General features: G+C 39.9%; 1 protein-coding gene and 1 pseudogene across 1 annotated transcript; one reads left to right on the top strand and one right to left on the bottom strand.

The window, feature by feature from the left end:
* Positions 1-101: 101 nt before the first annotated feature.
* Positions 102-2,196, bottom strand: LOC145497466 (uncharacterized; annotated as a pseudogene).
* A 2,957-nt stretch (positions 2,197-5,153) lies between these two features.
* LOC145496620 (solute carrier family 25 member 36-A-like) lies at positions 5,154-9,699 on the top strand. The gene is made up of 5 exons (XM_081476325.1): positions 5,154-5,326; positions 5,890-5,953; positions 6,960-7,260; positions 7,688-7,754; positions 8,635-9,699. The coding sequence occupies exons 1-5, from the start codon at positions 5,283-5,285 to the stop codon at positions 9,122-9,124; spliced, it is 966 nt and encodes a 321-aa protein (XP_081332451.1). The 5' UTR covers positions 5,154-5,282; the 3' UTR covers positions 9,125-9,699.
* The last annotated feature ends 881 nt before the right edge of the window (positions 9,700-10,580 follow it).

Genomic DNA, 10,580 nt, shown 5'->3' with positions numbered 1-10,580 from the left:
TCGTTAGAGGTTAAGAATGGTCAATTGGACCGATTTATGGCGATAAAAAAAGTTTTGGAGAAAATTGGTGCTTTTCTTTCAAGTGCAAGTGAAAGTGAATTTCACCGTGGCCGAAGCGCTGCCACTACCATCATGCTACGCGCGCTTACAAGCAACAGAGCGGACCACGTGTCAGCTTGCAACATGGCGGAGTGGAGGTAGTTCGCATCTGGAAGTGCAGTGTCTCTCTGTACTCTGATCCTGTGTGTGTTCCACACTGTTTCTCTGAAAACATCTTACTCCTTCTGTATAAGAGGTACCATGATGAAGGCCAAGAGCAATCTGCCAAAACATTAAAATATAATGTTGAAAGCAGTCAGATCATGAAAGGATACTTGTGTATGCGAATACAGTAAATTATCTCAAGAAGTACATGACATTCCTTTCTATGATATACAGCGGAGTTAGAGGTACAAAAAGGTTCCAAAGATAACTGCTTCAGATCCATATTATTGCACATATCTATCGAAGGTCATTGTGCGGGTCATAATGACCTTGATCTTTTAGCCAACGCAAACCATCTTTAAAATACCTCTCCATCCTCTCGTGCAATTCCTTCCACCATCTTTCAATCTACAAAATAGCAATATGATACTATTTTTAATTACCTGATCACTACCACTTTTTTCCCTTTTTTTTCTTAAAAAAGTTTCAAAATTTTGACCCCACAATGGAGAGTTTCAACAACATTTGCCCCAATGTTCGAAAACAAAAACTGGGCTATAGCGATAGCTGTAGTCAGATGAATTCATTATGCATATTGCGTTTTAGATGCAATTATATTATTTATGTCAGGTTTGTTTGTATTCTGTGTGTTGGGGGTTGATGGGGTTGGAGGCATACAGGAGACAGGCGGAAGTGGAAGGTTTTTTGACCCCCTATTGCCTATTCCCTCCCCACTATTCTAGTAAAATATCCTGTTCCCAGCTCAATCTCTACCAATTTCAACTTGCTTAGGAAATAAACAGAGCACTTGCATACCTGATTTGAGGTAGAAGGGCAATATATGACTGTTTCGTGAGGATCCATATCATAGTGGTGTCTGCGAAGGAAAGCGTGCATTGTTTCTCTGTTTCAGTTCCCTTATCTACTCTTAACATCGCAGATATGATCTTAGTTTCATATAAATGTTCAAGATACCATTTTCCAATTAATTTGGGATCATGATTGGAAACCCAAACTTTCAACCATAGAAGCTTTCTACTAGCTGTGTCCATGCACCCATACACTGCTAATGGAAATGTTGAGTTTTGATAACCCATTAGCTTGTCGTGACCATCGAGAGAATGAACCCAGTTAGAACCACGTGTCGTGAAGTTTCCTTTTCTTCGCTGTCTCTTGGCTCCGACGGGCTTCGAGACCTTGTGGGTCCAGTTCAGACATCACATCGTAAACCTGGTCTCTGGTAACATTTAGCCCGTGCTTCAATCTGATTCTCTTGTGCATGGCTTTGTATCCTAGCAGCTTACAGGACCTTTAAAAGCTCCTCTTCCACCGCTTCTTTCATGTCCTGAACTTCGACACTCCTGTCATTGTAGAAGATGTTTGGTTAAAGTGACGAAGCCTTCTGTCAAGGGAACGAATACTCCATGCATATTCTGGAAATTCGCGTCTCAGAAAATCCAGTGCTTCCGATCTTTGCAAGCCTTGCTGGCCATATTTAGTTAAGGTCATTCCAATGAGATAGAACCTGCACTGAGATTTTTGTGAAACTTTGCCAACTTTGCCTATTGATTGTTTATATTACAGGAACTTAAATTTTGAAATAAAAATGAGGGGTCTCCATGTCCGTTTACGAGCAACAGCACCTTGTTTTTACCCAATAAATCCCTATAATTGCACCATGATTGTAGTCACGATTGCTTGCTAAATTCACGTTTTCGACGATTGTTTTTTGTTCTACACTGAGAATTGGTCCATATCTATTTTACACAGAGATATTTATTACTCAATTCAAATCAACAGAAAATATTATGGGTCACAATACTCGTTTGCGAAAAAATGACGATTTACCTCTATGGCGAGGTCCAGCCTTAAAAAAGCCCCCATTTTTTTAATGCGCGCGTGCTAACCACGCGTGAAATTATGCGCAGTAGGGATGCGCAATGCAATACTGGGGAATGATCTTAAAACTTCTTTTAGGTTATCGTCATCGGTTCAGGAAACCTCACGGTTATCCGCGATATTGGCTAATGGAATCGCAGGCGCAGAGCTTTGTAAGCGCGCGTAGCATGATGGTAGTGGCAGCGCTTGGCCACGGTGAAATTAGCCTGCAGAACAGGCGTATTTTTTTTGCGTATTTTGGGCGAACAGAGGTGAAAGCGAGGCGAGCGCGAAGCGCGCGAAAAAAATAACGCCTGTACGCATGCCATTGTTCAAGCTGTTCCGGCGTTCAAATATGAACGCCGCTACCTAATTGCTTACTTTACATCACGTGATCCTCCAATGTTTTTCAAATACAAAGTGGCGGTAGCATCATAAAAGTAAACTCCGAGTTCAAATTTACCACTTTGACAATGTTATGACGCAGTTTATCATCAATAAGAAGACAGACGCATAAAAAATGACGTCAATTTGTTAATTTACTCAACGCAAAGCAACTGACATGAACCGTAAACCGATTGGCAGTTGAAACTCAACTAAGCAATGAGGATCTACCAGGGGCTTTGGGCAACAAGGGAACATGATCAGGGATAGTTATTGGATTAATCTGAGAGAACAAGGGATATCTCTACTTTTATTTTCGACAGAAAGCGATTTTTAAACCTGCTCTTGAGAATACTCTATGTTTCTTTGGAAATGCCACGCGATTCCTTAAGTCATTTTGGTTGTCTGGTTGACGAACAGTGGCCAGACTGAAAACCGGAAAATATCACAGAATTTCGACGAAAAGTCTCGTTTAAATGTTTTAAGGGTACTTTGTTACTCAGGCTTCCATAGGAAAGCCCACGTCAGAATTTTTCTTGGTAGCCAAAATGGGGGGTCATAGTGCCAGGCGTTCCCAGCGGAGAGCGCGGAAACTGGGGATGAGAATTGCGACAGCTTTGTGTGCTCGGCTCACTTCGCATGCAGCACAATTTACAGATTGCAGTGTTTTGTGTAGAAAGCTTTGAAAAGAAGATTTGTTCGATAGTTCGATTGAGTTCGGCAACCGAACTCAATCAACTCAACTCAATGGTGTATATATTCCTTTGAAAAAAGATCACGTTTATACCGGTCGTTTACTGAGAGGTCTGAAAAACATGTGCACGAAAAACACCTGGATATGGCCTGAATCCACCGGATAAATCACTATCCAGTGGATAGCGTTGTTTGTTTTGTTAACCCCTTTAAGCTTTGTGTTGGTTCTCCCTTCTCCGTATTTTTTTTATCGGCGTTTCTGCCTTCTCCCATATTTTTTCAGCCGTTTCTTTTCTCCCTCCTCCCTAAACCGTTCCTCTCTTTTCAAAACAAATCATTGCAACACAAATCAGAGGTGTCAAACACTGCAAGACAAAAACAAACCAGTCATGAACCGGTGGGATTGAGAGAATGGATCAAAATAAATATTACGCAAGAATTTGTCGAATCACATAGCGGGTAAGAAAGTAGCCGATCAAAATTGGATACACATATCTGTGCAAAGAGTGGGATCTCACAAGCTTTTGCTAACTGGGAGCCTCGGACGAAATATAATCGAGGATTTTGTGACTCAACCGGCTGTAGCCTAGCCTGGACTAGTAGGTCAGTAGAGAAGCGTTGCGTGAAACTCAAAGGCAATCAATACTTGAGGGCGTGTCTGAGGGCAGGGGCATCCCAGTAACACGCTCGCCACGTGTTCTGCGGTCCCCTTTCTCAAGTGTCCAAGTCAAGGAAAAATTGCTACTATAAAACAACTCGAATGTATAATTATAACACTTCTGGCGTTTTTCGACTTAGTACGTGATTTTTGTACGGGGAAGAAGTTGTATGGGCAGGTTATGACGCGCATAAAAAAGAGGTGCGTGAGTTGATATGACGTTTACATCGGGTTGAGCGAGTCAATCACGTTTCCCACTCACCAGGATCTTTCACACGTGTTTTCGTCGACCTAAATAGTCGACAACTAACGTACATTAGTATATTCTCAGCTCCGACTATTGCATTTCTAGCTCTCTGATTGGCTCAAAAACTCCGACTATGAGCCATTAGTCGGAGTTTTACCTTATATGGAAAACAGTGCGCCAAGTTTAAAAATTTTCCGCTCTGTAAAATTGTTGAAATAAAAATCGGCGGCAAAAACCCGATTAAGAATATACTAAAACAATTATTCCATTCGACCTTGTTGGATATGAAGTGATCATAACCAACTCGCGCTACGCGCTCGTTGGTTATTTATCACTTCATATCCAACGCGGTTTCATGGAATAATTGTTAAATAACGGAAAACTTCCAATTTAGACTAAAAAAATGTTGGAGTTTCCTTGCTTGGTCCATGAAGTGCGGAAAAGTTAGCAAAATTTCGTTGCGTGCACTGATACAGTGATAGTTGACCAAAACATTGCGGGTGTGTGTATACATTGCTACAATGCGCATACGCTATTTACATGCAGAATAGAAACGATTACTGTACATGTCAGGAATCTAAGTTTATTTATTTCATCAGAGGCCCAATCATGGGTTTCTGACTTCACGGATTCCGAAAGAAAAAAAAATTGCAAGCTTTAGTGTCCCCACCCGCAACACACCCCCTTCTGATCCAAAGAAGCGATGACTCAACAAACTAAGGCAGAGTTGCTTCGTTCGAAACGACTCTGTTAGCAAGGTAGCTACAAACATGCAACATTGTAAATTGGGAGGATAGTCTCTGATCACAACTTCCGATGTCTAAAAGAAAATTTGTTTCGGAAACCTTTGATTATTTTTGCTTAAACCGTCTCCCATCGCATTGACGTGTACAATTCAACGCTTCAATCGCTTCAACCAGCTACTATATTACCCCTCCCCACAGGGTAAAGAAAATATGACTACGTCCACGTGATAATATTGAACTTTAGCATAAAGACGTGAATGTAGTGCACGTGAAACTGATTTGGTAACCAATCAAATTAAAGCTTACTACATGTGAGTTTTTGCAGCGGGAAGACAAGAAGCACGCATGTATAAAGAGAGTACAAGGTTCGTGTTACGGGTTGTTTGTGTGTTATTCACTTTGACCTGTGACTTGGAAATTCGGGAAAGTGGACACTAACGAACCTTCGATTCTGTACAAAATTGAGCCTGAAATGGCCAGTGGAAAGTCGTCGTATGTCCACTTGGTTGCAGGGGGGTAAGTTTTCGTTCGTATGAACTTCAGCTTTTCCGTTAAAATTCCTGCAATACTGCCGTGCCGTTGCATGTCTTCGGTGGAAACGAATTTCACTTCCCCTCGAGTAAAATTACTTTCAAGCTTTCCTCGCTCAGTTTTGAATTTAGGGCTTTAATCAGTGACGACTTGCCCTGTTTGAAATTGTATTCGATAATTTTAACCTCAATCTTCTATTAGATTTTTTGGGCAAGCTACATGTAGAGTTCAGCTTAAGCCTAAGCTTATACATGTGAAAATCTTTATAACTATGCAGTGAAAAAGTGCTAAGCTTTGTTTCTTACGTAACTTCTCGTCAAGAAGTGTGGGTTTACTCATAGTATGCCTCTGCTTTGGTCTCTTACTATTTCACACTTGAAATTTTTGATCGTTTTAGTCGAGAATTGCGCTGCAAAAACGCGATTTTGGCATCCAAACGGAAACGGGGGTTGAATAGAGACTGTACTGAATTTTTTAGGTTGTAGCTTCAATCCAGACAGCAGGAGTGCGGAAATACCAATGACTAATTTGTTTTTCATTCTTTTCAGTGTTGGAGGCACTGTAGGCGCTACGATAACTTGTCCTCTGGAAGTTGTGAAGACGAGATTACAGGTATAATAAATCGATCGACAGAAAATTCTTGTGCATGTTTTTTCGTCACGTGCTTGTCTTCATCGTATGAAGTAGTATTTTGTCTACCAATTTTCCACATTTCTAACTCGCGCTGCCATTGTGGGGAAACAGGGTTTGTAATCTTACTTTCATCCTCTGCAATGATATTTACGTATTGCGAATTGAAAGTGAAATACTTTAGTGATGGGATCGGAAATAGCGAAAGTTTACGTTGCGAAAGTAACTTTTGTGGGATGAAATCAGATTAGACATGGTTTACATTACCAATTTGATGGGATCAAATGTTCCGAGAACTTGTTGGGGATCACGAGAAAAGATTGTAATTAAAAAGAAGTAAACATCTATGTAACAATTAAGATGTATTTTTTCGTATAACGCCATGTCTGTCTGAACAAGTCATATTTGTGCTCATTCAGCATTTGTTTATGCAAATCACAATGGGGTTAGTGTGAATAACACGAAGCGCATTGTAGTTGCTATGTACATAAACTGAGGTAGTGGTATAACGTTCCCTCTCGTGGCTTTGTATTTGTTTGCATATTGCCAGTTCAAACTTTTGCGCTGAAGCAAGTTATGCGGCTTCACCCTGCTGGCTATACTGTATTGAGACTTTCAGTCTGGTATGAAAATTCATTCTGATGAATGATTTTTGTTTCATATTCCTTGTAGTTTCACCAATTTCACTGCATAAAACAACTTAGATAACCATTGAATGGCTTATGTGAACATGGTATAGAGGGTTTATCTTGAACCAGAATAAAAGTTGCCCACCATGACAAACAATCAGACATTCCAGTCGGCATTGATGAGACTGGACTGTCTGTCAGGATAGAAAACTTAACATGGGAGATATATTTGGCAAATGTGTAGCTTCTTGTATTCGATGTCACATGATTCAGGTTCTGGGTAACATACTGTTAGTTGCTCCATGTTATATAGTTATGTGAACATCTGTTTTTAAAAAAATCTTCTGTTTCTTGTCTAGTCTTCAGTTCCAACCTTCAGACATGTGCTTTGCCCATCTGCAACTGGACCAGGAGTGTGGAGTATTCCAGTGGAGATCGGTTACTCAAGGCCTGTTGGTATTTTGTCGTGTCTGAGACACATTATCGAGGCTGAGGGATTGCGAGCCTTGTTTAAAGGTCTTGGACCAACATTAGTTGGTGTTGCCCCATCAAGAGCATTATACTTCTCAGTGTATGCAAAAGCTAAGCACACACTCAACAGGAGTGGTGTGGTGTTACCGGACAGCAAGTTTGTACATGTTGGAGCAGCATGCTCAGCAGGTGCGTTATGCATCAGTGTAAAATTACATTACTATAGCCACCACCGTTTGTAATTTTGTAATATATTTATCAATGAAGTGGTTTTTAATTGAGTGTTGTGCAACCAAAACCAAAGTTATTGCTTAATTGCTTTCGACAATCAATTGAATACTTCTCTAAAATTGTTTGCAATTAGATATTGATAGACTGGCCCGCCTAGACTAGTACTAGCTATCCGGGGGCCAGTCTAACTGTGAAAATGTAAATTGAACAAAAATAAACGTGGTTGTTGTTGTTAGTATTGAAACTTTGAATGCTGAAATGGTCTGAAAGAGCTTCAAAACCTGTTGAAAAAAGTTTATTCCAAACATGTTGAGAATCACCCCCAATATGTGTTAGGAGTTAGGCATAGCTGGGTGCATTGGAAAATCAGTTTCTTGCCTTACAGGTATTACAACATCAACGTTGTCCAGTCCTCTGTGGGTTATCAAAACAAGACTCCAGCTTGATAACGGGTAAGTCTCAGGGAACATTAGATCTCTAAAACAGATTATATAATTAGATTGCCCTTGAACTATAAGTTTTCAAATATATTTCAATAGCAGGGTGATTGAAGGTACTGTGTCATAACACCATGTTGTGACGGTGATGATGATGATGGTTGATGTTAAGGGTTGGTGATTGGTAAATGTGAGTCTTCATGAGAAGGCGAGACTAGCATTTTTCTTTGCAAACCTGAGACGTTGAACTTTTTACATTGTGAGATTGAGACTTGAAAGATTTTTAAATGTGGCCTCATGGTTAGTGCACTCGTCTCCGGATGGAGCGGTCCGGGTTTGAGCCCTGGCCAGGGACATTGTGTTGTGTTCTTGGGCGAGACACTTTACTCTCACAGTGCCTCTCTCCACCCAGGTGTATAAATGGGTACCGGCGAACTTAATGCTGGGGGGTAACCCTGCGATGGACTAGCATCCCATCCAGGGGGGAGTAGAAATACTCCTAGTCGCTTCATGCTACAGAAACCGGGATAAGCTCCGGCCTGATGGGCCACTTGGCTCGCATGCAGACTTTACTTATGAGACATTTAGAATCTAGCTTTTCAGATGTCTTTCATAAAAGCAAACAAACAGATCAGGACTTGGAGACTTTCTTATCCTTGCAAAAAATAGAGACTCTGAGACAGCTTGATGGAAAAAAAAAAAAACAAAAAAAAAACACTTGAGACCGCGAGATGCACATAACTGCTAGAGAAACAAGACTGTGAGATCCATGGTTTTTGAAGGACAATTTGCCACCCCAAATAAGAAGACAGTTGTTAGACAGGGTCTATTGTGCTAGTAAAGTTGAAATGTTGTTCACTCAGGTCTAAAAATGTGTTACCTATTACCATTTCAGTGCTACAAGGGGCCAAATAATGAAACTTATTCACAACATATGGAAGACTGATGGATTCAAGGGTTTCTATCGAGGACTAACAGCGACTTATGTTGGCGTTACAGAGACTGTTATTCACTTTGTGATTTATGAACACATTAAAGCTGAAGTAACGAGACATAACTGCAAAGTGCGAGGCAACAATGAGAAGAATATAGTGGACTTTTTGCAATTTATGATGGCTGCTGCTACTTCAAAGTGCATAGCATCTGTAGCAGCATATCCACATGAAGTAATCAGGACTCGACTGAGACAGAAAGAACTAGATGGAAAGAGAAGATATCACTCATTCTTTCAGGCCTTCAGGAAAATACTCCGTGAGGAAGGTAGAGTTGGACTTTATGGTGGACTGGGAACTCATCTTCTTCGACAAGTTCCGAACACTGCAATCATGTTTCTCACCTATGAAGCTGTGGTAAATTTTCTGTGCAAGGAAGATCTGCCTTATTGAGCTTAAATGTCACAGACTAGAAAGTTTATTCTACTATTTAAATGTGTGGGAAAAAAATAAATGTAACATGTATATCACTAGTGCAATAATATATGGTAGGGAGTACATGAAATGAGAAGAAATTTAGTCTCGAATTCAAATGACTTTTTAAGTCTGGTCACTTTGAAAAAAGAGACCTTAATGTTGTACAAACTATGCTCCAAGTCATTGTTATAGACTCCATGGCATTACTAGCCTGATTTAGCGATAACTACAGAATTTGGTTGCTTTTAGTATTTCTATTAATTTTTAAGCAACCCACCTGTTGAATTTTACAACCAGATTGAGTTCATGGTTCATTGTTTTCATACTTTAAGTTGTAAAATAGCAATTTTATACTTTAGTACAAAGAGATCTGAAAGATAGTCTGTTCTGCGTCTTAAAAGATAATTTTATATTTGAAAAGATTTATTTAATTAGGATATATTGTTTAAGATTAAAGTGAAAACAAGCCATGTAAACACTGAACTTTACAAACAAGTTGAAGTTTATGAACGTTGGTGTCCTTAGAGTAATAAAGTTATCTTAATGATGTATTTTGTTAGATTGCTTTAACTGACCCTCTGATTTGCTTCTTGTGGGAAAGGAATGACTTTGCTACTGAGTAAATTAGGTCTGGAAATAGTCTCCACAATTTCTGTGCCCTGGTAGGTTTACTTCTCTTGCCAAGAATTGAGGCCTTCTCATTTCTAAGCTGGCTTTTGTCAGGTCTTTGTTTTTGTTGTCATACTTTAATTTTGGTTGTCAGCTAAGCTATGTTGTTCTAAGGATTAGTTGGGCAAAGGCTGTTGAGAAAAAACAAATTGTTGTTCAAAACTTTAGGCCACCTTTCTGTGTGTTTGCAAATAACCTTGTTTGATATGAGTGACTTGTCTGTTTCTTCTGGTCTTGCGCATGCCTCCAAAGGGTTCATTTCAAAGGAGTGATCTAAGGACTCCTTAGATGTTTTATTGCCTGAATTAGCTGTTAAAGGAATTTCATCAAAACACAAATTCTCCCAAACTTATTCTCTGCATATTTCCTATAATACTAGTAGGGAGGTTCTGTTCTAAAGATGTCCAGACAATTTTCTTGGCCTTGCACATTTATGTTGTACAAAAGGGACAACCTTGTCGGGGTGGAATTGTTAAGAATGTTTGTTATTTGTACAAGTTCATAAACTGATCAAATTGCTTGATTTCATAACATCCAGAACCAGTAGTCAAATCTGTGCTGTTTAATAGGTAATTCTCAATTGAGCTGGAGGTCTACTTGGGAAATTATTAACCCCTACCAAAATGTTCTAGAAAATATGCACACCCAGCCCACAGTAGGTCATATGTGAAGGGGGTGGTGGTGGGGGATCACTGTAGGTATTTCCCGGAACAGTACAGTGTGCTGAATTATGGAGTAACCATGAGTTTGACTTTCTTAGCCC

Source organism: Orbicella franksi, chromosome 9 (assembly GCF_964199315.1).
Source record: "Orbicella franksi chromosome 9, jaOrbFran1.1, whole genome shotgun sequence".
Lineage (NCBI taxonomy): Eukaryota > Metazoa > Cnidaria > Anthozoa > Scleractinia > Merulinidae > Orbicella > Orbicella franksi.
The sequence above is the reverse complement of the archived record's forward strand: the minus strand, read 5'-3'. Positions and strand labels throughout refer to the sequence as shown.

Excerpts from the sequence above, each read along its gene's own strand:
- LOC145496620 (XM_081476325.1), top strand. The coding sequence starts at position 5,283 with ATGGCCAGTGGAAAGTCGTCGTATGTCCACTTGGTTGCAGGGGG. Across the intron at positions 5,954-6,959 it reads TTGTGAAGACGAGATTACAG|TCTTCAGTTCCAACCTTCAG; the intron begins GTATAATAAATC and ends TTTCTTGTCTAG. Across the intron at positions 7,755-8,634 it reads AGACTCCAGCTTGATAACGG|TGCTACAAGGGGCCAAATAA; the intron begins GTAAGTCTCAGG and ends TTACCATTTCAG.